Raw genomic sequence first — 25,302 nt, 5'->3', positions numbered from 1 at the left:
GCGGAGGCTATGAGAATGTGCAATACAGAGTTTCTTATATCCTTTTTTCAGTACAACCTCGGCAATCTGATGAAGAATTTCTTTAATTTTCACCAACTGTATAAACACACCTGAGCAAAAAGTACTAAAAATGTTTAAAAACGGATTGAATTTGTGTAATCTGGAGTTCACTTGACTCCTTTTTATGAGCAAAAAGAAAAGAAAAACGGTCTATTTTGTGACTTCTGCACAATTATTGCTACTTTATATTACTATTAATTTGCCAAGGGTGCAACATGGTTCGTTCATGACTGCTCATAAACAGCATTTTACAGATATTTCTGCACCTTTTTTCCCCCTGTGTTATCTGGTTCACTTGTCTTTGTAAACCTGCTCTGTGAAACACCCTCCGTCAATGAAAAGCATTATTTCCCATCATTCACAGCTGTTTTACTGAGGTTTACTGCAAGTATACAGGTGTCATATCGCTGTATTTCTTGAGTTTGCGCTGCGTTCCGTCTCCTCTTGCGGTTAAATTATGTTTCCAAAGCGAGAGGCCGCGGGCCGCAGCTGTCTGCAGTTTACAGTCACATAAACTGCAGTCACTTCCATAACGAAGCCTTTAATATAATAGAATGGATTTACAGTTATAATGTGCCAGTTATTTTTATACAGTGTATATTGTTATCTAGTTTATTACCAACATGATAGTTTTATTGTAGAGAATAATATATTTTATTCATGTGCCAAATGCTGAACCCGGTATACTGTGAAAGTGTGTTCAGAGAAAGAACATGCTGACAACGTTTCATCGTCTAAACCATGACACAGCAGATTATTGTCATGATGCATATTGTGTGTTATAAACCTGTTTATTAGAATGTGAATGATTATTATATCCATGTGGCTCAAAGTAGGGTTGCAACTGATTATCGATTTATATCTCCTTTTTGTTCTTAAGTTATAAAATCGATGAAATGTTTGTTCCACTAAACAAAGTATTCAGTTTACTCTAATGAAGGAACAAAGCAAATAACAATAAAGTTGTTGAAAGTAGCAAAAACAAACCACTCAAACTGACTGATTGTAGTTGTAGGGCCAGTGTGTATATGTACAGTATATATACATTTATGTCCTACAGCAGGATTATTATTATCAGTATTGCGTTTACATCAGAAGCAGTTTTCAGTCTGTGATTCTTCTTCTAACACAGCTTTCCTGCACTTTTGCCTCCTTACCTTCGCTAGGCTAATTAATCAAAAGCTAAAACTGTGGGCTCACAAGAAAAGAAAGAAAACAGACCTTATGGTAAACAGGAAAGTCACAAGTGTAAATGATCGTATTAATGACGGTCACGAAAAGAAAGAAGACAAATATCCCTCTGCTCTGTTTCATTTATGTTCTCTTCTATTCAGGAATCCACTCTTTGTCGCAGCTTCTGACAACATACCATTTGTAGTGACTGCATTCATTTTAAGTGTTAAGAATGTTGGTTTTAAATCAATTTCCAGTGTATCCAGGGTTTTTACTTGTCACTTTGGTGCCTTTTTGCGACTGTGTTTGTTGATCAACCTGCTCTTCTCAACACTTTCAAACATTTTCCTTCATTGTATCATCACTAGTGATGTGAATCTAAATGTCTTACCATAATGATTGTATTATAATACTGATGGATTATGCAGTATATCCCAACCTTTACTGTGTGTTCCCAACAGTAAATATTATTGTTCTTGGCAATACATGTATTTCAAGGTCTTGTGTGTACATGCACATGTATGTGTTTATGTGTGTGTGTGTGTGTGTGTGTGTGTGTGTGTGGTTCTAAATAATTAACCATGTTTTTGACCGTGCCCAATGTTGTGTGGGGATTTCAAAACTCATTAAAAATGGCAAATGGGAACTTGAAAGCATCTGAGTGGTTGTTTTTGTTCCTCCCTCTCTTGTTCGTGTGTTTTTCTGTCCTTTCGGTAAAATGGATCATGCTGGGACAAACCATAGGGGGCAGGTGTCGAGTGGAGGGATCGGACAGGGAAGTCATTGTTCCACTTTTGGCTGATGATTTGTGTAGGTATTCAACTATCCATCCCTCACTCTTTCTCTCTTTTTTTCAGGCAGTTGCTCATATTATGAGGATTCATCAAGTTTTAGAGAGGTATTGATTAAAATATCCATCATTTAATTTTCCTTCATTAAACAATAAAGTAGACTTTACCCTCTGGGAGCTAAAAATGTCACAGGAAAGCTAGAATTTATTGTAAGACTGTGTAACAGCATTCATGTATTAGATTGCATTCAGTTTTGCTAGGTGTACCCATATTGTCATTTATAGGTGTATTTTATGTTTTATTATGTCTAAATCTGCATCATAACTGGAACATACATTAGTAAAATCAAGTATAAATAGCATACAATGACATGTGCAATAATCCCTCACTATTTCACTCCAATTCTTGTGTGCAATCTTTTTGGAAAATGGTGTAAAATTGTATTATATGTGCAATTATCCCCCATAACTTTTTTGTCTTTTTAAACATTGCAACAAGTATGCCACAAGTTCCATGTTTACAGTGTCTGTGCACTGACGCTGATTAATTTTGAATTATTTCTATTTTATTATTGAATTCATCTCTTATTCTGCCTGTTTTGTATAGTCTTTAAAGCACTTTTCTTCTGTGTTCTTTTCTGCTAGACTCCAACAGAGCCCTGCACAGGAACTCCCACGTGACTGGACTGTTATGTAAGGTATGTGCACAAATGGCAAAAATAAAAAAATCTTGAATCTTGAATCAAAAGTGCTTTAAAATGACCAGTATACACAAGTTCACTCAAGATGCACAACAAGAGCTCATATTAAACACTAGGGGGAGCTGGTGCTGCCAGAGCCTGACTCTCCCTCCTGTGGCTCACACAGTGATGAGAGAAGCCTCCTCTATCCTTTCATATTTGTACAATAGGGCTTTATCAGGGGGGTCAAAGCAGCCGCTCACCTCCCTTCATCCTGACATCATCACTCACTATCACCTCTCATTTATACTCTCTGGTTCTGGAGAGAGAATTGGTAAAAAACAAACAAACAAGAAAAACACCTCTAATTAGAGAGATGGAAAATTAAAAGTCCTTGTTTATCTGTATGTTAAAGGTACAATGCGTACAATTGTAACTACAACGCGACCACCTGGTGGTCCCTTAGAGAAGATCTGCTCCTCATGTCAATGTAAAAGGCTCATTCTACGGTAATTAAAACACAATTTCATACATTCAAACAACAAGACAAATATTAGTCAAATAGAAAGTATTTTACCTAAATCTTACACAGGCCACAAACACTTAAATACAGGAGAGGCTGTAAAAGTCCTTTGTCTGGAGACCAGACAAAGGTCCAACAAGTACAAGCCCCATGGCCCCTCGCATTTACCTTTAAACTAAGCTAAATGATCTGATTACTCTTCCTTTTTCTCTTTTTCTCTTTCTTTTCTTGGTCCTGATGATCTTAATACAGTAGCCACCCACCACTCAGTTGTTCTCTCCATGCCTCCATTCACTCAGACCCAGTGAAGGGTAAGTAACATTATTGTTCTCCGGCCTTTCTTTCACTCAATGGGGGTAACTTCTACCAGACCAGTGGAGCTCGTTGTTTTGAAGCTGCTGATGAAGGAGCAGCACTTGTCCACCAATCTACAGAAGCCGCACACTGGATCCTGTTTTTATTCAAAATTCACGTTTTATCTGTGAAGTGGCCGCGCGCCGCTGTCCGTGGTGCTGAAGGCGATTTCCCGATTGCAAACCTAAAACATGATCTGATTCCGAACGATTTTGGATTCAGTGCGTAACGTGTTTACGAATATTTCCCTTACACTTGATCTTAAAGCGAGTTTGGATTTCGCATGTCAGTATCGGTCCAAGTCAGTGTTAATGTGTTCATTCGTATGTTTTGTCGGTCTCTACCCCAAACGAGCGAGTTATTGGTTTGCTTAGTACTTTTATCTCAGCACGAATAGTGGTTTCATAGAAGACACTAATACTAAAATAGTTTTTCCTTTTACAAATTGCGCAAGCCAGCCAGAGAGAGAGCGAGAGAGGGAGAGAGAGAGAGAGGGGGGGGTCGAGAGAGAGGTAGGCTACTGTAAGTCGTTCCTAATAACCCGCTCCAAAGGGGCGGTATCTGAATGAGGGATAGAAAGAGCCGATGCGCGCATTTACGCATCAGTTAGTTGTCCGTGTAGGTGTCCACACAGCAGCTACCTCCTTTTTCGTAAATAGAACCAGAACCATGTTGCAGTTGGATTTTATATAGTAATAATAATCTGTTTCTGTATAATCCATAGCATAATCCACTTCCAAGCACCATCCAAGTGAAGCATACACCAGTGGAGTGTGCGCAAGTGTGTGGAGCAAGTGCAGAGAAGTTTCCGTCATGGGAGCGCATGGATGGAGCGCGACGCGTCTCGGGTTCATGGTTTGTGGATATCTTGCGCTTTTCTGCGCGGAAATTGTCGAAGCGGGCTGCGGGGAGAGGGAGAGGGAGAACTGCTGCACCGGCCGGAATAACGAGTGCTTTGAGTACAGCGAGAGAAAGACAGTGTGCTACTGTGACACCTACTGTCAGAAAACCAGAGACTGCTGCGAGGACTATCAGCGTGTGTGCCAAATATCTGGTGAGTTTCTTCTTCTCTCACTGAGAAATGAATTTCTTTTGAATCTTGACGGTTTGTCCCGCAGAGTTTGTGTCTCCTCGGTTGTCCAGTTGGAGACAGAGATGGCTGGCATTGAGGTGACACGGAGACAGTGAGACATACTACACATAGCTGTCTCGAGTGCACCCATAATGAGTGTTTGTTTTAAGTGGTCAACAAGAGATGGCCATTGGAGGAACTTGCATGGTTATCCCAACTCTACTGTCCGCAGCAGCAGGTGGTGTGAATGTATTCTTGAGTTTGTAGGGTTGACCTTTGGCCTTAACATCAAAGCTTCAGACTGCACATCCTGAAGTTGTAGAAAAGTGGGGTGAGTGAAGTTTTTCACTAAAATGTGAAATAGGGTAACCTCTCGCCCATATCCCCCGGCTGCTGCTATATATGGATAAATGAGGGGATGGACACCATGGAAACCACACTGCCAAAGATGGTCAGGATTTCAGTAGAGCAAAGACGAGACACACAGGAATCACTCGGAGCTGTAACTAAAGCTCTTACTGTATGTTGAAACATCTCAAGTTCACGAGGGGGAGGAGGACGCCTTTGTAAAGTTGCACTCAGGGAGTTTTCCTCCTCTTAAGTGCACACTAACAAGCACCAGCAGGGACAATTCAACCGGTCAAAGAGCGCTGAAAATGCTGCAGCAGACCTAACATTTAAACACATGTCGTACATACATAGTAAAAGCTTTTGTTTTAGAGGATAATTGTTTCTGTGTGGCAACGTGAACATGTGGCTGCCTCGTCCAGACTTGAATAAACACTTTCAAGTGTGTACAAACATAGTCTGATGGAGGCTGTGTTGCACATTTAAAGACCTTACTGTTAGCTGAACCACCTGTTCAATGCACTTCTCTGCACATTACAAATAATTATATATATAACCAATATAAAAAATGAACTGATCCCATGTAGGATGTAACTGCTTTTAATTCATGTTTTACACAACATGAAGATGTTTTAATTTTAGTTTAAATACTAAAAACAATACTCAACTGCACTGTTATATTTTTGCTGCAATGCAGATTAGATGTGACTTGTAGACAAATAAAGGAAGTTAAGCACTCATTATTATGGCACTTCACTTGCAAATGTGAATGTTTCCATTTGAAATAGTCAAGTGTATTGTATCATGTTTATACTTTTTTTTTGAATCCACCAATCGACAGAGGTGCACGTTCAGACAGCATTAATCGTGCAGCAGCCTGCTGGAGTGGATTCCAGCAGTCACATTATCCATCCCATGTGTCGACCAAGCTGAAACTGAACAGAATAGGCAGAGGACAGACCTCAGTGTCAGTGTTGAGTCATCACAGTGCTGCTCAACAGCAGCTGGTCTCTCACAGGTCAGTTAACAGCTGCCCGGTGCGTCGGTTCACTCATGTGCCAGACGAGGATTTTTAACACTGTGGTCCTCACTGTGTCACTGATTTTTTTGATGCCGGTAAACTATAATTTCTTACAAGCATAAACACAATTTAGCATTAAGACGTTAAAACTTTATACTAATAAAACATTGAAATATTATGGTGCTACACGGCTAGATGTTACAGGTGCAAGTACTAGTGACTAAAAGCCCAGAAGATGGTCATTTACGTGTCAGTGGATGAAAAGACCTTATATAAAAAATATATTATTCATATAGCATTCTTTGATAAATATGATACTTAAAACAAACATCATGTCACGTTAACCATGACATTGACCCCCGTATGGACCAGTGAGCCCTGAGTGACACTGAGCAAAGCACCTTTACAGTATAAACACATCATGTATCGTGAGGCTTGGCTCAACCCCATCAAAGCACCACTGTATTTATTCACCCTCATTCAGTCTCAGACTTTACCTGATCCTGATCCCGATCCTGTTCCTGCGGGTCTGTAATGTTGTGAGGGGACTGTCTGTGTACCGTCTGTCACAGTCTGTAATTAACTTGCTGCAGCTGCAGACAGACACAGTGTTTGGCGTGGGTTGACATCAGAGGTGAGACAGGCAGTTTGTACCACTTGGTCCCAAACACTTAAGCCTCTACAGGATGTGATACCGTTCTCTGCAGGGATGCTTTTAAGTGAAGGATTTGGCAGGCATGTTTGCTGTCTGTGTGTAAAGACTGTGGAGGATGCTCCTGCATGAACACAACAAGAGACAAATGTCAGATGTTGCTGCGCTTCACAGCTGGGAGGTGTCAACTAAAAACAAGTGGAGATTACAGTGGAATATTTTCAAGGAAGAAAAAAACACACTGATGATTTTCAATCATCTAGATAAACAGTTTCTGCGCTCATGTTGACCAATCACTGGGCTCATTTTAAATTATTCCTGGTGAACACACTTAGAGAGCACAAACTCTGTCTGGGCTGTTTCCCACAGTGTCCACATACAAAAATCATTTCAAAATCAAAATTAAATTAAATCAGTACATATCCTTTACTTTGTAATTGCAGTAATGGAAAATATGCCTGTGGTGTTTATGTTTGGCCTGACAAAGGTCCACATTCAAATGTCCCCTAAAGGTCCAAGGAAATTGACTGATGTTTCTCCTCAATTTGTTTTCCTTTTCATAATGTCTATGTGGCTCACTGAAGGTTGTTAAAAGGCATTCTGGGAATTACAGGAAATGACAGTGAAGAGGGAGGTCAGAATCAGATAAGACGAATAATACTGGATGGTGTTAGTAATCCATGTTGGGAAGTTAAAAATACATCACATCATTTTTATCTCTGCTTCACGTTAAGTCTTTAATTGCCTCTCCTCCGCATAGACGCCTCCCCAGCTCCTCACCCTGCTCGTGCTGTGGAGTCTGGTAATTCTCATATGAGCATGATGACATATTGCAGCCCCTGCCTCTGTTACACCTGGGCTTTACCCATCATTCATTTCTCTCCCCCCTTTCCTCTGGTGCACTGTATGTTGTCATGCCACGGTGTTTACTTCTGTCCATCTTCCTTCACTCCCTGTTTTTCTTCTTTGCTTCCCACATGTCCTCTAACCTGAACCTCTATGAGGAGTGAATGTTTTTGCCAAGCTTGACTGAAATGAGCCAGCTGCCGGAGAATTCTAACATCAAGTTCCTCCACGTTCGGCTTTCGTCGAGTCCGTTTAATGGGTTTGTTTGTCGTGTCTGTAGTTATGTGAAATCCTTAAGCTATAATAAAATGTTAAAAACATCATTTTAATTGAATCATTTTAATTAGTTGGTTTGCTTGGCTCCTCTTTTCTAGGTGTCTGCAGGAAACATTTATGTGCAAACCTGTTATTAGGGCTTCGTCCTATGTCCTTCAGCCCTGCTTACAGGCTCATAGTTCGCCCTTGTGTTGCCAAACATTATGAGGCTTGTCTGATGGGACCAGAGCCCGCGTCCCCTATCGTCAGGGAGGGAGGATGTGGGGGTTTGTGAGGTGCACTGGTCCTGTAGAACAGCTAGACATCTGGGTCCCATCAGAGGGGAGGTGGAGGGTTAGACGGAGGGGGAGGGAAAGTGAAAAGCAGGTCCAAAAAAAGGAGACAGATGGAGGAGAAAGAACAAGGAAGAGTGTGGGACAAAGTTATAAAGGGAGAAAAGAAAGATAAAGCCAATTGGGTGGGCTGGACTGATACCTCTTTTGTTATGAAACCCTTAAATGGAGGCAGAAAAAAAAGCAAAGGAAAGTAAATCAGAAAAGCTAGATTGTGGTCTATTATCTGACTGCAACAAGTGTGACTGGAGACTGGCCGACATGTCGGCAGATAATAGCACTGATGTTGGGTACACGCTATACAGTGCTGTGTTTCAGTTGGTGGTGTTTGTCTGTCTGACACGCTGCCAGCTGCCATGGATATTTGTTAGCTTGAACCAAGTTTGTTTCCACAAACTGGGTTCAAGCTAAGTCTTGTTACTCTCAACTGTGTTTGTTGGACCCTTTCATTGATAGAAAAAAAAACCCCAACTGATTTATAAAATGCATTTTCAACGACTTTAAAGCTTCAGGGCATTACTTTTCTTTTCCAAATTTCTGTTGTTAATGTTAATATTCTGCCTCTGTTTAGTCTTCATAAATAAAACATTTTTAACATAAAAGAGATTCTGTCAAGATGCACTGTCAGACCTTTGTGTGTCTACAGCGGTAGGAAGAGACAAGAGGCATCTATCCCTTCAAACGGCTCAACAACTGGGTTTTTGGAGCGGTAAAATTCACTTTTTGTGGGCACTTCTTTGTGTTTTCGATCATACGCCAACCTTTCGTGGCATGATGTTAAATCAAACATCAAATAATTTCATGTGGGATTACAAGATGTAGATACTGCTATGCTGAGAAACACAGTCGTGTGCAGCTGACAGGTTCACCTCATTCGACAACGGACTGAATGCAACATTTGTTTATATTTAAAAGTTACACACATGCATATTTCAGTTGACCACATTTTTCAAAGATAAGCGTCTTTTGAGTTAAAAGTTTTCAAATACTAGAAAACTAGAACAAGTTTAAGTATATCAGCTCATTGAAAAAACAAAAAATCAACTTGCTGACGATGACGACCATTTGTTTCCTGTGTGAGGGTCAGAGGTCAGAGGTTCCGGCTGCTTGGGGACTTTCTCGTCACCGGTGGAAACAGGGGACAGCAGTGGTTGTAAGCTGTGTGGGTCAGGTCGTGTCAGACTGTCAGCAGGGCTATCATGTGGTTTGGTGGGACTGGTGGTACAAGAAACAGAGCTGTGGACCACCACAGTGTGGTAATTACCGCGTGACCTGCGGTTGGGGGGGGCAACAGACTTCCAGACAGAGCCTGAGACCTGTCTGTGTGTTTGTCCATCATAGACTTGTTTTGTTTCCTTGCTTCACCCTCAACAAAAACAATCACTTCTTCAGTACTCAGTGTTTGTGATGTATGTCTTAATTGGTCTCCAACAGGAGATAAATAAGCCAATAAATAAATGGGTGAAATAAATTAACTATTGGCAAAGCATTCAGGCTTCTTGTTGCTTTAGAGCAACAGCTGAGAATTATCACACGACGAGAAGAAACGACTGTAAAAACATTGTATTTGTTAAACATCCATCAAAAAAGACTGAGGTAGAGAAAGGGCTCGATCACTTTGGCTGAAACTCCCTGTTTTGCTTCTTGGTCCAGGAGAAACTTATTCACACTGTCATCAACTTCTTCTTCGCTTTCAGCTGTGTATATTTTAATGTGTCTCCATTGCAGACCTTCTTTTTTTTGTCTCCTCTGGTTAAGATGATCATGAGAGGGTAGCAATGCTTTTTAGAGCCACTATGGATGAGTACTTCTGACACTAAACATCGAGCTGCTCTCTGCTCATTCTGCTGGCATCCCACGTCTCAAAAGAGCTGCATCACTGGGTGGCATCATTGTTTTCTGTGAAACGAATGTAGTTTTTCAATGTACCATGTTTCCTTAATCTCTGGTTTCTTACGTACTTCACCTTTCACATTATGTTTTCATCTTCCATACTCGGTTTTTCCCACTGCGAGCACGAAAACAGCAACATAGAAGCTACTCCCATGAACATCAGAGGATGTAGGAGAGGGAAGGAAACGGGCACAAGGATAAGCAGAGGAGAGCGGAGGAGAGAGGAGGAAGCACTGTAGATATGGCTGTGGTGTCTAATTCGATCACGCCCCTCAGTGTTCTTCCAAGAAACTTCATGTCACTCTACACAGAGGAATGTGTACGTCTGTGTATTTTAGGGTGATGACTGAAGATGGAACAAGCCCAAGTGGGTGGGTTTATCTGACAGAAGATGTTTTTGATGTGTGTGTGTGAGAGAGTGTGTGTGTGTGTGTGTGTACTTTTCTGGCAAAAACCCTGACCTAGTCACGACCAGTCGTCCATGAGGACTGAATTTTAATGAATGGAAGCCAGTGCAGTGTCCTCAGAAGAATATCTGCATAAACCTGTGTGTGTGCACGTGCACGCGTGAGTGTGTGCGCGTCTGGTGATCTGGGAAAGGCAAGTGTCAGGTGAGCAGCACTAATGTGCAGGAATGCAAAGATTCCACAGTGGCTTTGCGGATCGGCTGTGTCACTGAGACGCCACATCCCACCAGGACCATGGGAATAAACCGAACAGGCGATACCTTGAATGCTCTCTCTTTTTGCCCTGTTCACACACACACACACACACACACACACACATACATACTGTACTTAATGTCTTGTAGCATTGTTATGAAGAGAGAATGTATAGTTCATTGTTTGGCAGTAGTGGATTATGTTATGACATACAGTATTTATCCTCCACCTCATGTCAAGCTACGTGCACCTGCTCCCATAGTCTGCGGTGAAGAAATATGAAGTTGCCCACCACTACTCTAACTTCCTGTGGTGTGGTGTGATGTTTGACGTTGTGTGTGAGCCTCAGTGCATTTCCCCTCCTTTTGACTTTAATCTGGGTGCACTTCCTTCCTAAAACCATGCTGTTAAATGTTCGCCACTATTAAATCTGTGTGTCGGACAAGACTTGATTACTGCCGGGGACTCCTGGCTTTGATCGGAGCAGCAATCTCACTAATACTGCTTCCTTTTAGCCTGATGTAATTGCCATGCAGTGCCCACTTAACAGGAAGCTTGATTGCTGCCTCTGCCACTGCTGCTGCTGCTGTGTTTATGTGTTTGTGTTGTATTTAGAGGCAGAACAGGATACAGAAGTAGACCTTTATTTAAACTGCACCCCCCCACTGATATGACCTGGGTCACAGACATCCTGAGTCTGGGGTTTGGTCAATCTGCCATTTGTGGATGGTAATGACCCAGTCCTTTGACACCCACTTACCTGAGTATAAATGCACAGTGCACATGTTGTGCAAGTCTGTATGTGGGCGTGTGCTTTAAGTCACACTTTCAGTCATGCAGTAAGACGTAGCAGGTCTGATTAGGGGAAAAATGACCAAGATAACACAGCTGGGAAAAGCTTGTCAGGCTCATAAAAATGATCTTTTCGCAAACACTCAACATTAACAAGTCACATCCTTTTACATGCCTGTGGACAGCACTTTGCATTCAAAACAGACCTCAGCTCTCAGTCCAGAATAACCAAGTTTGAAAACATCACCTTAACCTTAACTCTACCAAAGGGTTTTGGCCTTTTTATGCTGTTTTCAAGTTTGTTTTTAAATGAATTATTTGAATTACTTATAAGCACTAAATGGTCTTGCTCCAAAGCATATTTGCAGACTTTTATGTTTGTACCTCCTCTGACACAAGCCAAAAATTGTGTGCGTGTTATATTCTTATTCTTATTATTCTTCAAATATGGTGCATCCTAAGTGGGAAAATGTCCTTGAATCTTTTATGTCATGTCATTTTGTTGTATTTGTATTTGTTGTTTTTTGTCTGTACATGTTTCTGCTGCAGTTTATAAAAAAACAACAAAAACAACTTTAAATTGATCTCTTTATTTTCCTGCTTCCCTAGCAGCCATCGACTGTGTGGTTGGATCCTGGGGCCCTTGGTCGTCCTGTTCAGCTCCATGTGGAGTTGGCAGCAAAGAAAGGAGTCGTCAAGTGTCTGTTCCCCCAAGAAACGGCGGCACACCCTGTCTAGACCTGAAACAGCGGCGAGGATGCTTTGGAAACAATGTCATATGCAGCACTGCGAAAGGTCAGCATGTCTCTTTTATACATGTGTACAGGAACAGACTCCTGCGCTCTACACTGTTACAATTATGGTGTTTTAGTATTCTCTTGGGTAAGTCTGTGCCCTGAGTGTTAACCGTGTTACTGTAAGCAGACACAATTGCACACATCTGTTCTGTAGTCTTATCTCCAAGTGCAGTATATGTTATGCTTCACACAGGAACACAAATGAAAATACTTTCATAGTCGATATAGAAAACAACATCACACACAAGACAAAACAAAGAGCAACTGTGCGACTTGGGTTTATGGATGGCGGACCAATTTGTCTTTCACCCACTTCACACATTAAAACAAGTCGTCCATAATTAATGACACAGTTCATAAACGTGTTGTGACAGTCAAGTGCAGTAACTGAGCCAATGTAAACTGTTGGTTTCAAGTGCATGTTATAAAGTGGTTTAGGCCTTTGTTGCCTGTCTGTATTTGCAATTTTTATTTTTAAATTGGCGCTTTCCCAGATTGCAGACGGTAAACAGTTCCAGATTTTGGCAGCTTTAATTGACAACACACACTGTCCAAAAGTGGCATGCCCATATTTCTGTTTCTCTCTGATGCCAACTCTGAAAGTAACTATAAATAAGCCTAGTTCACAGTTGATTAACAAAGTCAGTAAACTTTTATTTTTTAAAATATAGTGCACCACATAGGTGTACTATAGGTATCCTGAGGCTTCAAACTGAGAGTTCAAATTCTTATGAGTGACATCACTCACTTCAGGGGCAGCCAAGAGTGTCCCTGATGTCCCCTCTGGTAGTGTCCCTGGTTATTGTTCCTGTGTAAGTTTTAGCTTGATATACTGTAGCTGCTTAATGGGTGTAGTGCAAGTCCATTTAGTATTTTATATATTAGATATTATTCATGTAGTGACTAATCAGTCCTCATTTTAGCCACTCCACTGGGTGAAGACCTGTTTTGATGGATGTCCAGGCAAACGTGGTCTTTGGGTTGAATTCCCTTTGTTTATTGGTAATTTGGTAACAACCGTGCAATCTCCCCGTCACTCATACGTGATCAGTGAACCCAATGCAGCTGCCATTATAAAGACTCAGCCACTCCCTGTGCACATCACCATAAGAAGCAAGACCCGGTAATCAAGATAAATGATCAGATTGGCTCCTACGATTAATATTAGTATTATCTGATGCTTTCCTGTAAATGAGATTACTTTTTATTTTAACCCTTCTGTCTGTACTCCTGACTTCCAGAGGTGGCAAAGATCCTACCTGATTCTTTCAAGAGGAACTTCAAAGACCCCTGGAGACGACCACACATGCTGATGAAGGAGGAGAAGGCCAGGTAAGGCCTCTATTATCAGACTGCAAACAAACACACAGGACTCACTGCTGACCCGGCTCACTTTGATTTCCTCTCTACAACTGGCTTTCATGTGCAATCAGTGCTGAGAGGGATGTAATTACACATGAACTGGGTGAAGTGTTAAATGATGACGTGTCCGGTTCTGTGATTTTGTGACAACAAAAATGTCATCCGTGAAAAATCTGGGAAATATACCAGCTCAGTATTTAAAAAACAAAACAGAAATCCCACATTTGATGTGAGCATTTAAAACACAGCTTGAACTCATGGTAATAAAATAGTGAAAACAAAGAGATTATTTCAGATGTTAGAAAACAAATCGGGCATTAAACCTGTGTAATTCCAGCTGCAAAGCTTAATTCCACGTTAAGCCTCAGCTGGATTTTACTCTCAGTTCATGTAAGTTTCTCTGCTGTTTTTTATGTAGTTTCAAAGGTCAGTGCAAGATCAACTCTGTGCTCTAAAAGATTAGAGAATACCAGGGCCAAGGTTCCCATTGCACACAGAGCCATGCAGTTGCTTTGTCTGTGTAACGTGAACGCTGTCACTGAATATTTACATCATCCTTTACTGACCTTTACTGATAAGACACCCATAATTCATGTAAAAGGTACACCCTTCCTGCGGTAGATGTTGCCTTTGATCTGTGCTGCTGGAAGATGTTCCCACAAGTGGAAAAATCAGAGAGCAGGGGAATAAAGTCAAGCTTGGATCCCTGACAGCACTTTCACACTGATTAAAAGTGACATTCGAAACCTTTGTTTTGACTGAGACATAAAGCATGAGGGAGCGAGAGGCACATTACTCATAAATGTGAGAAATCTGGACATCTGGTGCCTTGATTGATAGGCCGCTGTGTTCCCATGGAAATTGACCCAGGAAATGACATGAAATGATAATCAGAGCAGTCATTATCTGAGTGAAATTATCCGAAGATATACCTGCAGGTTATCATACAGGATTAAGACAGACCTGTCAGGATTCTTAGAGAAGACATTACATTGTCCAGGGTTTTTATAGAATTATAAGTTTACAGATGTTTGCAGCATGGACATGTTAAAGTCTATTAGAGAAAAGGAAAAAAAACAATTATGCCACAATTATACCACACACCTGTGTCTTTAATTTACTCTTCCTTCTCCACCTCACGTCTTCCTTACATTTTCATTCACACTCTTGGAGCAAAATTGTATGAACTTCTGGTTGGATCATAGACTGAAGGTTAAAATACTCTCCAGAGAACACAGTGATCGGGAAAACAATACGTTTTTATCATTGTTTCCACTTTCCACTCAGACTGTGCTGATCCTGCGACACACAGCAGGTGACCGTGACATTACCGGATCAGCCTGAACAACAAGTTGATTTGTCTTTCTGTCTGGTTATAATCTCAGCCATGTGCACCTTGCTGGGATAGATCACCCCTCGGCTTTGATTAGTCAAGCCAAGTTAGATTGATTTAGTTGGACCAGTTTAAGAGAACCTGGCCCGTTATAGGCATATGTGAGTGAATGATTGAAGACGGCAGATCTTCATCCAACAACACAGACTATCAGCATGCTGGTCGAGGCCTTGGTTATTTATTTCCAACGCATGAGCAACATTTGCAATGACAACACCTACATTTACATCTCGTCACATGTTTGAAAAGGAATAAGCAGAAATATAAACTTCCATCCTATTACACACAACTTAATTCATACATTACTCCCATCACCACATATTTAAATATTTACAGTATTTTATACAATGTTATTAATGTTCTCAGTACAACAAAAGAAAAAGTCCCACTCCCATTACCATCCTGGATAAAACTGCTGTTTTTCATCCTGTTCATTGAAAATTGATTTTGACATGCAGATTTCAAATGTAAGAAAAAATAGAGTGAAATATTACTAACATTTTTTCTTGTCTTCTCACTGTGCTTGCAGTTACTGTGTGTACCTGCGGCTGAAACAGGCCAGTGCAGCATGCAAACTCAAACTGTGGAGTGCTCAGCTGGTCAGAGAGCGGCTGATCTGTGCTGAATGTCAAGGTGACGCCATGTCAAAGTCAGACCGCTGTGGAGGTGAAGGCCTGGAAGACACCAGGTAAAACAAGTACAGTATGACCATCAGTGTTTGGAGCAGTAGACTGACAGACTGGCTTAAAACAAAATAGAACAAGTTCAAGGTATGTTTATGAAAGAACGGAAACAACTTCATCTTATGAGGAGATCGACCCTGGACAATCACACCTTGAGCTAAGTTAAAAAAAACGAAGAATAAAACACAGCGTTCACCGTCAATTGGAGCAGAGCCATAAAAAGAACATCATTTTTTGGTCTGACTTTGGACAATATGGAAAATAGTCCTCCCCAATGCAAGGTTATTATAGTTAAAGAAAAGAATTGAAAAAAACAACAACATTTTCGTTAATTGAAATAAAAATATAAACCTGCGTTAAAAAGCCTCTGGTAACTTACTGTAGATGAATTGTGTGTTTATAAAATTAACTAAAATTGTAGCAAAATGTGCTCAATTTTCGTCTCTGTACATTCATTTCATACATAATCCTTTTGCGATCATATGAAGTGTATTTATTTTTTCTCTGATGGCAATTATGAAAGTTTTTTTTATTTATTACCACCTTTTTTAATCTTACACCTGGCAAAACAAAAAAACTAAGCTAAACTAAGCATTTACAAAAAATAAAAACAAATTAAAACTAACTCATTTCAAAAACAAAAAGTCAAAATGAAATAAAAACTAAAACTAATGAAAAATTAATATAACCTTGCCCCAAAGCTGGAGTGGCCTTTTAACATGCATCATTCCACTTCATTATCTCACAAAATAAAAATGTCTTGCATCAGAATAATGACAAACATGTTGTTTTTATATGTAAAAAAACGTTTTCCCTCTGTTGTAGTGGCACGTAGCCTGATTCCGTTTGTTTTGTTCACAGAACGTTCTGGACGGCAGCTTCAGTCCCAGGCTGTCATGGTTCCTGGGTACGGGAGTCGTCTTCAGAGAGCTGCCGCTGTCCTCCCTACTCTTTGCTCTTTGTGTGAGCAGACATGCAAACCTTAGACAGCCATATGGAGGGACAACAATGTCCCTCACTGTCTCCTGTTCATTGTGGAGAGACCTGCCAGCAAAGCCAGATCCATCCGATCCAGATTTCTCGCTGATAACTTCAGGAGATCAGCAGCATCCTGCCACTTTTCTTTCACCTCATACTCTGTACTGTATGAACAGTTTCTAAGCACACAGATCGTCTCGTATTTAACTTCAAATTTTACAACTACATTATACTTTTTCTCCTATTAAAGCACAACAACATATCTATCTATATACCCCTTTACCTCTCAATCTTTGCTATCTACCTCCACCAATGCAAATGCATAATGTATAAATATATTGTTTTGCTTTATACATTTTCTACTTTTAATTGTTTATGTGGAATGTACATGTGTCTATAAAGCTAATAAGCTTGTTGTATCCACCAGCTAAACAGTTTTAAGCCTCAGTCCTGAATCACCTGCAGGCCAGTGATGCTGAAAACGTCATCATCTTAATTGCATCTCACTGCTGCTAATTATTGGGTCGCTATATCAGTGTTGTGTACCTCTGGCAGTTTGCTTTCTTTTACGATTTCTTTTCAGATACGATTTTTTTTTTGCATAATTTAAAGTGACTCATAGCTGAAATCAGTCCCATCTGTTTAAAACTATTATTGCTGGGGATTGAAGAGAACTTCTCTGTGGTTGTGTCTGCCCTCTGTGTTCTTGGAGGAATCGCTTCATTAACTATGTTTTCTCTGACTCCCTGTGGCTCAGAAATCGTATCAAACTCATGAGGGAGTTCATTTCAACAGAGCATCATCCAACTGAACAACAATCACATACAGCTGTGTTACTCCCTTTATTAATTAAAGTTTCCCCCCTGCACACATCGCAGCTCCTTGACCGGCACTTCTTTTTCTTGCCAGCTCTTGTTGTCTCTACTCGACTTGAGGTTTTCCTTCACGTTACCTGTAGATTTACACACATTCCCACATGCTGCTGGTTCGAGACGAGGACTATTATGTAGTGCCAGGAAAAAAAAAAGCTTTACTCTTAGTGGAAAGCAGTGACTTTCTCTCCCATGTCTGTTTTTTGTGTGTTTATTTATTTTAAATCAGCGATGATTTCATTAGTGCAGCACAACATAAACTGTACACTGTCCATTAGTGCAAATAAACGTCTATACTGTAAATTCTGGTCAGATTTTCTCATGTGGGTGCATGCTGGTGGATTTAACAAATAACATTTATAGCTTCTCCTCATCTATAATTACGACCTGCGCTACAAAAATAATTCCCTCAGGTTGACCAGTGTTTACCTGCAACAGCCCAGAGTTAAAAGGCAAACGTGTGTAACTTTTGTCCATCAACATACTTCTGTTACATTCCCAACATTTTTGCCCGCGGTGTAAATTGCATGACAACGGGCAAAATGACAGCTAATGTGTATAATCATGTTTTTGAGTTACATTCTCCTGCAATTTGGGGGTTTGTGTTTGTGATGTAACTGCCAGATATGAAGTGTGGACAGGCTAAACAAGAGGTCTGAGGCACTGGACAGCTTGCATCATGTCTGAGTACATCTTTCACTGGTATTTGGGGGGGTTTTGCCCCAAGCAGGTTAAGAAGGTTCAGCATGACACATGCTGGTGCACTGAGAGAACATTAAAGCTTTGGTATGTAACTGTGGAAACACTAACTGACTACACGTTTGCAGAATACAACCAAAACAACAAATACCAATACTTTCTTCACAGCTCTGCCCTAAAACACTGAAAGTGTTGTCTATGATGAAATTCAAGATTGGCTGCACATTCTCTGCCATTTTTCCACTTGCTAACGTTTGTCTATTGTCTGTGCTTCAGGGGTGTGTTTGCCTCTCGGGCTTATTGTGAAGTCATGAGCTGTGAAAGGATGGATTGGACACAGGTCACAAGGGCAGGTGAGACTAGTATCCATTCATCGATGGCTATTATATTCATAAACAGATTACAGACACTAGCTTTAATGGTCGCTCAACATCTTCATACATGATGTGCATTTTTAGAATGAAAATGAAAAACAAAAATAGACAAATTCCAAAGACTTGACCACTGTATACAGTACACTCGTCGTGTCACTGTAAACAGGAACACAGTCCTAAGTAATGACCCTCCCTTCTTTCTCTGTCCTCCTACCTACTTCCTCCCTCCTCTGCAGCTCCCTAACAAACTCCCCTCCGTCAGCACAACTCTTTATTTTCTCTTACAACCACAGTGGCAATAACTGTCCATCCCCTCTGAAGCAGGCTTTACCCCCCTGGCTGTGCTGCCTCTGCTGCTAACCCACTTTCCAAAGGGCAGGAAGGCCCATCTCTGGCCCAGTGCCTGATGGGCTCCGACAGCAGTGTGTTCTGGGATTACTTCCGCTGAAAAGGGGTGTATTCCAGCACCAACTCCCTTTGTCACGGCACAGCCACTGTTTACTTTTGACAAGACCGCTGTTCAAAGCCTTTGCAGCCTCATGGATGGCATGAAGGTTAAGAACCCAGAGGTGACTTCCGTTTAATTGGTAGTGTCAATTGATATGTGGTGGCAACTCAAACCTGAGATCCCTTCCTCAGCATATTCAATTCTATTCAATTTTATTTGTATAGTGCCAAATCACAACATACATTATCTCAAGGCAGAGTAAGGCAGAAACCTTTACAATATTGTAGAGCGCAGAGGAAGCCAACAATTCACACGATGAGCAAAGCACTAGGCATCAGTGGAGAGAAGAAACCCTTTTAACAAGAAAAAATCCCTGACAGAACCAGACTCAAAAATCTGTGATGTGCCATCTGCCTCGACCGGTTGGGGTGAAAGGAAAAATGGGGGACAGAGCAGAGGATGTAGATGTAGAGACAGAATAGAGAGACCAGGAGCAGAAATATAACAATTGTATCGTTATAAGTTTAGACGAGACAATTATCCAGATATTCATCTGTAATCCAGGAACCGTTTTTATATTGTGGTGTGACTACACTGGTCATAACAACATGTCACCACTTAAAAATAAAGGAAGTCAAAGTTTTGTGGTTGTGACTCAACAAAAACGAAACAGTTTCTAAAAGTTCTCCTTTCCTTGGAAAAATTACACATACACTATACAGTAGAACCTCTGGAGTCAGTGATGAGTTAAGTTGAAAGATTTTATTGTAGACAACTCAGATCTGAGGAGAACTGAGACAATGTCTGACATCAGAACTGTAAGGCACTTGAGATTGTGTATCCGGTCCAGATGCCTGGCCCCTTGGTGTCTAGTGAGGGAACCTTGAAAGGCACCCTAGTTTGTGTCTTATCCTATGTTATGGCTGTTAATACTGTACACCAGGTCTGCTTATACGAATATGTGCGTAATTAAACTTAAAGTTGGCTGCAGAGTAGAATTTTCTCTCACAACATGCAGCAAAAACCTTTTGAAATGATCTATTGCATAAAAGCTGCTGCCCTTTTTGAGAATTTAGCTTTTTAGTTCTGAAAGACTCAGCTAAGCCTTGTATTAAAAATGAGAAGCATAAAATAGAAATAGAAATCCTGCAATATTAACAAACATGCTTTTAGTCTGGACATGCAGGGGCCTCCCGCAGCTCAGGGCCCCGCAGAGCTGGTATCACTGTTTGTCTTCCTTCTCCGTCTCCGCAGCACTGCGTATGTATGTATGTGTTGTCAGAGGGTGTGGACTGTAATTAACAAGACATCCTAATGAAGGCTTGTTGACCATGTAGGAGCAGCTGGTCCAATGCAGAGGAATGATAATAAGTAGACACTTGGACATGACCTACACAACACAGCTGGTAGATGTGAAAAGGCATAGGAAGCATAGTAAACACTACATCACACAGCTTGAAGGATGATCATCATATTAAATTAAGCTCATATTTACATACATACATTTTTCGAAGAAAATATCACTCAGTTGATTTACTGTATATTGATGTTCTGATTTCAGTGCAAAATAAAAACAATATGGGCCGGTCCTGACATAACTAATAAAAAACAGTGGTTACTACCATGGAAGAACTGTGGCGCCACCTTGTGGTGCCTTTGACTTTCTGCGCCAGTTTTTTGGAAATTTCATTAGATCGATAATTTTGAGTATTATAAATTATTAAAGTATGAAATATATATATTAAAAAAATACATATTTTTTTCACACGCATGAGTTTTAATTTCTAAAAAATAATGCAGTTCATCAACAGTTATCTTTAATAGATTTTCATAGATTTATTTTCACAGCTGACTTCTTCATACCATAATCACTTCAAACACATTCTGAACATGATAACAAAAGGACATAATCATATGCTTCAAAAAGTCTAAATCCTACTGAAAATTTTTTAAAAAATTGAAGAAATGCTGTAACATGTAGCAGTGGAGACAGAAGAATGGCACAGAAACCAAAAGCTAGTTTTTCTGTACATACGCATTGATGTAAAGGCAAAGGTGACTTGAGCATCACTTGCAAAACATTTATGTACAAATGTGGAGGAAGGTCCAGGATATAACTCAATAGATACAAAACTAATACAATAATTACACAACCAAGTTTGAAATATGTCTGAGACAATGAGTCAGAGGAACTGAAACCCGAAGATAACAATCCAATTTGAACAGGACACAGGCAAACCAGGGCCACATAGAGATAAACAACCATCTCACAGATTGTCCAATTTCCTTTTTCTGACCAGGTCGTGAACCTGGGTCTTCTTGCTGCAAAGGCAAGAGTGCTAATCACTACAACAACCGTGTGGGCGTCAGTACAACATGTCAGCGTGGTGGAAGGACAATTGCAAACTAAAGACTTAGAAATAAATGAAGAATTCAGTCAAGAAGAAAATAGTGTGTTCATTTGCTAAATGATGTTATATTCCAAATAGAAATGTTTACTTTTACGAGTTATGCAGACATATAATGCAGCTAAAAACATAAACCTCCTTAGCAAAGGAGGACTACAGACCAAAATGAAAAAAAGGGATGATGACTTGTTTGTGTCTCTGTGAAATGAGTCCAAGTATTTGTTTTATTTCAGGTTCTTGATTTGTTGGTTTGTGTTGTGGATCTTGACATCCATCTTGTCCACTTTATTTAGCAGAGAATCAATGGAGTCATCCTGGCTCTCGATCTCACTCTGGAGACCAAGTCCAAGGTTCTTTAGTCTTCTCAAGCCATCAGACATCTCACCTAAGTGATTCACAGAAAGACATACAAAGCTATTTAAACTGAATGACATGAAACTAAGCATAGTCAATGTTGCACTGCTGTTTTACTTCCCCACAATGTATAGTTAATGATTCAACATTTGAAATAATAGATTATTATTTATAATGATGATTTGATGTGAGGTAAAGTACAGTAAACAAAACATTGTCATTGTGAAATGACCAAAAGCAGATATGTCACCCCCTTGTGTCTGGCTTGTGTATTATAAATAAAAACAAAGAATAAACACGATATTTTGTTTTTGTTTTTACCTAGATTGTTGTCGAGGGTTTGGTGAGCTTCTCTCAGGTGTCTATTCTTGGAGTACTCATTCTGTCCAAATGAGCGGTCATCCACTGAAGCAGCAGTAGCTCCAAATCCTGCAACACAGATGTCAAAAAGAAATGGCAGCCAGTTTGTAGAATGTGTATGTGTGGTACCATGTTTATGTTATTGTGCAAACTCTTACCTTCTGTGTTCATCTTTCGTAGATTGGGGTGGCTGCTTTGGTACTTATCTTCATGCTCTTTGCTGCTGGATAAGGCAGTTTGTAATCTGAACATAAGAAAGACAGATAAACATTGTTTGACTATTAAGTCATGGGCAGTCGATGACAGTAGCGGGAAATTGCAAATATTTAAAAAATGTGTACACACTGAGAGTAGGAGCAACTGCTGATGTAAAGATGGTTTTTAAAAGGAGAATTCAGGTTATATGACGAGTGTTCATATGGGGTATCAACTCAGACTGCACAAAGTGCCAAACAGTCATTGTCACTGATCTCTCTGACTCTCTATTGCCAACAGGTACATAAGAAAAAACTGATTTCAGCCGCTTAGTAAAAGGCTCAATTAAAAAAATCTACACCTGCTCAAGTCACCAATATCTAATATGTTTGCCTCTCAATCTGCTGTTATAGAGCCTTTTGCACATGGAAACAGATGTGCAGCCATGTTATCAGTCAGAGAAAGTGCCTGGCTCTCAGGCAGGTTCATGAAAATGACTGCAAAGTTAGTGTGGATACGTCATACAACTACACTTACAGTAACTATCCCCTTAATGAAATCAAAACTGCTTATATATGATTAGGCTGTGAGTCATTACTAATAAGAATCATACTTGTCATTGGCCTGGTAGGCCTTAGGTTGTTCAGGTGGTGGTTTTGTCTCTGGTTTGCCTCTGAAGTAATTGACAAGGCCGCCCCACACACTCTTTATACTGGTAATGTGCTTCTGGCTGGTCTTCAGGTCCTGATCCATGTTGTCCAACATCTTGTCTGTCCTTTTCAGAGCCTCACCCTGTCGCACCAGCTCCTACAGAGATATTCAGGAGACAATAAGTGAGTGTGCGTTTACTATTGATTATCACACTCAGACAATGAGCTCTTTTGTTAGTAAGGGGAAAAGCTGTTTAGCTTGACATACCTCTGCAGTATCCACACCCATCTTCTCTGATTCGTAGATGAGGCCGAGGGAGCGGTGACTGCTGTCAACGGCAGACTGCGCTGTACGCATCACTTCGTGCTGGAGGTAGCGCTGCCTCCTCTCTGCATCGCTCATATCACTGTCATCGAAATCCTCGAAACCCCTATTTTTAGGTCTAAAGTCTTCCTCATCGGCATCATCTGCGAACGGGTTGTGGGATTTAGGGTAGGCCATCTGTGGAGTAGACACATGAATTTATAGTTAGTGGTGGTGTTTACCAATATTTGGCATCGGTAATGTGGCTTTATATTATTATGCGAGTTAAGCTCTCCTGTAACTTGACTACATTAACAGGATTAAAGAATGCTTAAAGGTCTTTTGTGTCATTCTCACAGCACATGCAAAATGCTCTTGGCAAAAATGCAACCACCTGCTGTAAAACCAAGGCAGAAATCATATTTCAAAACCCACAGTTAAGATTAGTGTATACAGTATTTTGTGTTTAAATTATTATAGTACTTAATCACTGTCAAATCATATTATTCGTCTTGGCATAGTATATGACTTGACTACTTCTTGAGAATTAGAATGGTGAAACAACTCATGCAAAACCAAAGACATGGTTGGAATATAATTATGTATATGTATATAATAATACCTTGGCACACTATCTTTAACAAATTTTAAATATAAAAAAACATAGAAATCTACCTGTAACACTAAGGAAATTGTCAGAAGTGGCAATTCAAAGGAAGCTTAAATCCTTTGAAGTCAACAATGACATCCCATCAGTGGCGTACACAGGGCAATTGCACCCCAGGTACCCTAACGGACAAAAATGATGTGCGCTACAGTGCCCTCTTGAGTCACAAGACACATGCTAATGTACACTCTGGAGTGGTAAAAACATGACACAGTCCCTCATACTGTCTGCCACTCATATGTGGACTCTAAAACAAAATATAAATAATAAACTTTTCTAGAGAAGAAAAGTGACGTGTAGCTATATGATGCCCTTGCAAGTTTTTTTCCTAAGGGTGCCCTTCCAATCAAAAGGGGTTAGTCCCCAGGGCCGGACTGCCTTTGGCCCCAGGTCACACTTTGGACATGCCTGCCTTATTAAGTGTACTAGTGGCGCCACTGCATCCCATTATATTTTTATTACTTCTTAATCACCAGGAGTAATAAAAAGGTATGGACGCACTCCTAGTACTGCACATAGTGCTTCTTCTAACTTGTTTTTACTAGGGACAAATAAAGTTTTGGAATTTGAATTCCAATTTCACCAAAGGGTTTTAAATTTGGCAGATTATTGTACTAGGATGAGATAGTTGGCTTCACTTAGCTGCAATAAACCGGGTTTTTTGTCACAAAGTTACTAATTTGTTATTTTCTAAAATGTACATTATGTTACTGTATAACAGGAATAGTACAGTAATGTTTCAAGCGTTAAGGTACTAGTGAAAAGGTGTTGGCTTGCTAGCCAATGGACAATAGTAAAAAAGCTAGCAATATAACTACATCACTAAACCACAAGAACACGGCGTTGTACAGCATCGATGCTTCTATCTGTTCGATATGAAATTAAACTGTGAAAAAGAAGGAATGGTCAACTTTAGAGACAAACCTTTGACCGTCAGAGAGACAGACGTTGTTGCTCAGATGACTGGGCGGGCGACTTCCGATCACATTCGCTGACGTCAGTGGGAATGTTTGCGACCGCTATTACTGCGCAGCAGAAACGCAACAAAAGAATAAAACCCGAAACTAAACAAAAATAAATACTATTATATCTTTACGTTTTTGTCCTCTGGTAGATATAACGACTTGCACATCAAACTTAAGTTATACTTTATGACACAACCACCTGTGGTAAACATATCTACAGACATACGTAATTTGACTTATTCACTTGTGCAGACCTTAGTAATTCTTTTTCGATTAAAGCCAATAAATCCTGCATCATTTATTAGATGTTTAATGACAC

The 25,302-nt window shown here is 40.3% G+C and overlaps 2 protein-coding genes across 5 annotated transcripts; one reads left to right on the top strand and one right to left on the bottom strand.

The window, feature by feature from the left end:
* The first annotated feature begins 1 nt into the window (after nucleotide 1).
* On the top strand, nucleotides 2-17,862 carry si:dkey-178e17.3 (somatomedin-B and thrombospondin type-1 domain-containing protein). 4 transcript variants are annotated; one of them, XM_044025553.1, is made up of 8 exons: nucleotides 2-2,043; nucleotides 2,669-2,721; nucleotides 3,479-3,537; nucleotides 4,305-4,634; nucleotides 12,084-12,269; nucleotides 13,513-13,603; nucleotides 15,556-15,714; nucleotides 16,571-17,862. In XM_044025553.1, exons 4-8 carry the CDS (start codon nucleotides 4,394-4,396, stop codon nucleotides 16,674-16,676), a joined length of 783 nt encoding a protein of 260 aa, XP_043881488.1. In that variant the 5' UTR covers nucleotides 2-2,043; nucleotides 2,669-2,721; nucleotides 3,479-3,537; nucleotides 4,305-4,393; the 3' UTR covers nucleotides 16,677-17,862. The 4 variants fall into 4 exon arrangements, with proteins under 4 accessions (XP_043881488.1, XP_043881490.1, XP_043881491.1 ...); XM_044025555.1 differs by having other exon boundaries at nucleotides 2-2,131; XM_044025556.1 differs by lacking the exons at nucleotides 2-2,043; nucleotides 2,669-2,721; nucleotides 3,479-3,537 and having other exon boundaries at nucleotides 4,089-4,634; nucleotides 12,087-12,269.
* Nucleotides 17,863-20,891: 3,029 nt separating this feature from the next.
* snap29 (synaptosome associated protein 29) lies at nucleotides 20,892-25,005 on the bottom strand. Its single transcript, XM_044025342.1, has 6 exons — nucleotides 24,943-25,005; nucleotides 23,316-23,549; nucleotides 23,011-23,204; nucleotides 22,361-22,446; nucleotides 22,164-22,271; nucleotides 20,892-21,873 (listed from the first exon to the last, which is right to left on the bottom strand). Exons 2-6 carry the CDS (start codon nucleotides 23,547-23,549, stop codon nucleotides 21,713-21,715), a joined length of 783 nt encoding a protein of 260 aa, XP_043881277.1. The 5' UTR covers nucleotides 24,943-25,005; the 3' UTR covers nucleotides 20,892-21,712.
* Nucleotides 25,006-25,302: the final 297 nt, after the last annotated feature.

Source organism: Solea senegalensis, linkage group LG5 (assembly GCF_019176455.1).
Source record: "Solea senegalensis isolate Sse05_10M linkage group LG5, IFAPA_SoseM_1, whole genome shotgun sequence".
NCBI classification, from domain to species: domain Eukaryota; kingdom Metazoa; phylum Chordata; class Actinopteri; order Pleuronectiformes; family Soleidae; genus Solea; species Solea senegalensis.
This window is presented reverse-complemented; position numbering and strand designations above follow the sequence as displayed.

What these genes read in the sequence shown, in the direction of transcription:
- snap29 (XM_044025342.1), bottom strand. Translation starts at nt 23,549, where the DNA reads ATGGCCTACCCTAAATCCCACAACCCGTTCGCAGATGATGCCGATGAG. An exon ending in ACGAAAGATGAACACAGAAG is followed by an intron (nt 22,272 to 22,360) that starts GTAAGAGTTTGC and finishes TCTGTGTTGCAG; the next exon opens with GATTTGGAGCTACTGCTGCT. An exon ending in AACCCTCGACAACAATCTAG is followed by an intron (nt 21,874 to 22,163) that starts GTAAAAACAAAA and finishes TGAATCACTTAG; the next exon opens with GTGAGATGTCTGATGGCTTG.
- si:dkey-178e17.3 (XM_044025553.1), top strand. Translation starts at nt 4,394, where the DNA reads ATGGGAGCGCATGGATGGAGCGCGACGCGTCTCGGGTTCATGGTTTGT. An exon ending in ATGAAGGAGGAGAAGGCCAG is followed by an intron (nt 13,604 to 15,555) that starts GTAAGGCCTCTA and finishes CTGTGCTTGCAG; the next exon opens with TTACTGTGTGTACCTGCGGC. An exon ending in GAAGGCCTGGAAGACACCAG is followed by an intron (nt 15,715 to 16,570) that starts GTAAAACAAGTA and finishes TTTTGTTCACAG; the next exon opens with AACGTTCTGGACGGCAGCTT.